The sequence below is a fragment of the Mustela nigripes genome, chromosome 1, assembly GCF_022355385.1.
Source record: "Mustela nigripes isolate SB6536 chromosome 1, MUSNIG.SB6536, whole genome shotgun sequence".
Lineage (NCBI taxonomy): Eukaryota > Metazoa > Chordata > Mammalia > Carnivora > Mustelidae > Mustela > Mustela nigripes.
In genome coordinates this window covers 1,135,864-1,137,521 of record NC_081557.1, presented here as the reverse complement: position 1 = coordinate 1,137,521, position 1,658 = coordinate 1,135,864, and the positions used below count along the sequence as shown (strand labels likewise).

General features: G+C 62.0%; 1 protein-coding gene across 1 annotated transcript; it reads right to left on the bottom strand.

The window, feature by feature from the left end:
• Positions 1–357: 357 nt before the first annotated feature.
• Positions 358–1,651, bottom strand: LOC132008299 (serine/arginine repetitive matrix protein 5-like; the record flags this gene model as incomplete). The annotated part of the gene is given in 4 exon segments (XM_059386844.1): positions 358–470; positions 714–845; positions 1,032–1,110; positions 1,112–1,651. Coding segments are annotated over 4 exon segments (864 nt in total), but the record flags the coding sequence as incomplete, so codon positions are not given.
• Positions 1,652–1,658: the final 7 nt, after the last annotated feature.

Sequence of the window (1,658 nt, the reverse complement as noted above, 5' to 3'; positions counted from 1 at the left end):
CGACATTTCCGGAGTTAGGACCCTGCTGAGACCGTGTCACTTGAGCAAAGGTTGGAAGGAGGTGAGGACATCGAGGGACAGACAGGGCAGAAGCCCAGGGCACGAGCTGGGCTGCGGGCGGGACGCCAGGCGGGAGCTGGAGACTCGGGAGCCAGAGGGGCAGTGAGAGAACCCAAGGTCCCAGCGGGCATCAGGCAGGTCTGGTCTCGCAGCCCGAGGACACGGGGTCTGTCGTGAGTGGGACGGGCTGCCCGGGAAATATGTAGGGCAGAAAACTGACAGACCAGCAAGCACACGAGGGTCCCGTGGTGACAGCAGGCTGGTGAGGGACGGGGGAGGAGCTCCCGGACCCAGGCCTCACCAGGTGGGTGGAGCGCCCAGGGTGGAAGCCGGCAGACTCTGGGTGAAGCAGAGCACCAGGGGCCGCCCCAGGCTGGCAGACCCGCTTCCAGGCACCCCGTCCCGCCAGACTGCAGGAGCCCCTACAGCCTTAGGGTAGTGCAGACAGCCCTGTAGGGACGGAGGGCCAGGCGGGAACACCAAGTCCTTAAGAGAATAATAAAAATTTTAAAATCATGCATTTGTTCCTTCGATTAAAAAAATTAATTTTAGTATACTAAATAATAAAATTAGTCTAAAAATTAATTGGAAATTAGCAGTCTTAATCTGCTGGAAGAAGCCGGATCCTAGGCAGTAAATCAATGAGCCCTGACTGCAGGCCACGGGCCCCTCCCCGAAGGGCCGCTGAGAAGCCAGGCCCATGGGGATGGGGCCATGGGGGCCATGGGGGCTCCTCTCCCCTCGAGGCCCACTCATGGTCAGCATGAAAGACAGGTGACCAGTTCCTAGGAATGCCAAGAAGCAGAACAGGCCAGAGCTCGGTTTCTAATTATAGGGGCCACGGAGAGCGGAAGACACCACATTTAGAACGTGGTGCAGCCAGAGCCAGTGAGAGGCACAGGGAGAAAGTCACCAGTCGGCAGGAGTGGCACAACAGGAATTAGGAAGTGACCGTGTGTCCAGCACCTCACCTGACCCTGGGCAGGTGTATAAAGGGCCCCAGCCCAGGAGGCCCCACACCTGAGCACTGTCCTCCGCACCTGCTCCTCTGACCTGCTCCACCCTCAACCCACCAGAACCATGAGCTGCTGTGGCTGTTCCGGGGGCTGTGGCTCCGGCTGTGGGGGCTGTGGCTCCGGCTGTGGGGGCTGTGGCTCCAGCTGTGGGCGCTGCGGCTCCGGCTGTGGGGGCTGTGGCTCCGGCTGTGGGGGCTGCGGCTCCGGCTGTGGGGGCTGTGGCTCCAGCTGTGGGGGCTGCGGCTCCGGCTGCTGTGTCCCTGTCTGCTGCTGCAAGCCTGTGTGCTGCTGTGTGCCAGTCTGTTCCTGCTCCAGCTGTGGCTCCTGTGGGGGCTCCAAGGGGTGCTGTGGCTCGTGTGGGGGCTCTAAGGGGGGCTGTGGCTCCTGTGGCTGCTGCCAGTCCAGCTGTTGCAAGCCCTGCTGCTCCCAGTCCAGCTGCTGTGTCCCCTGCTGCTCCCAGTCCAGCTGCTGCAACCCCTGCTGCTCCCAGTCCAGCTGTTGCAAGCCCTGCTGCTCCCAGTCCAGCTGCTGCAACCCCTGCTGCTCCCAGTCCAGCTGTTGCAAGCCCTGCTGCTCCCAGTC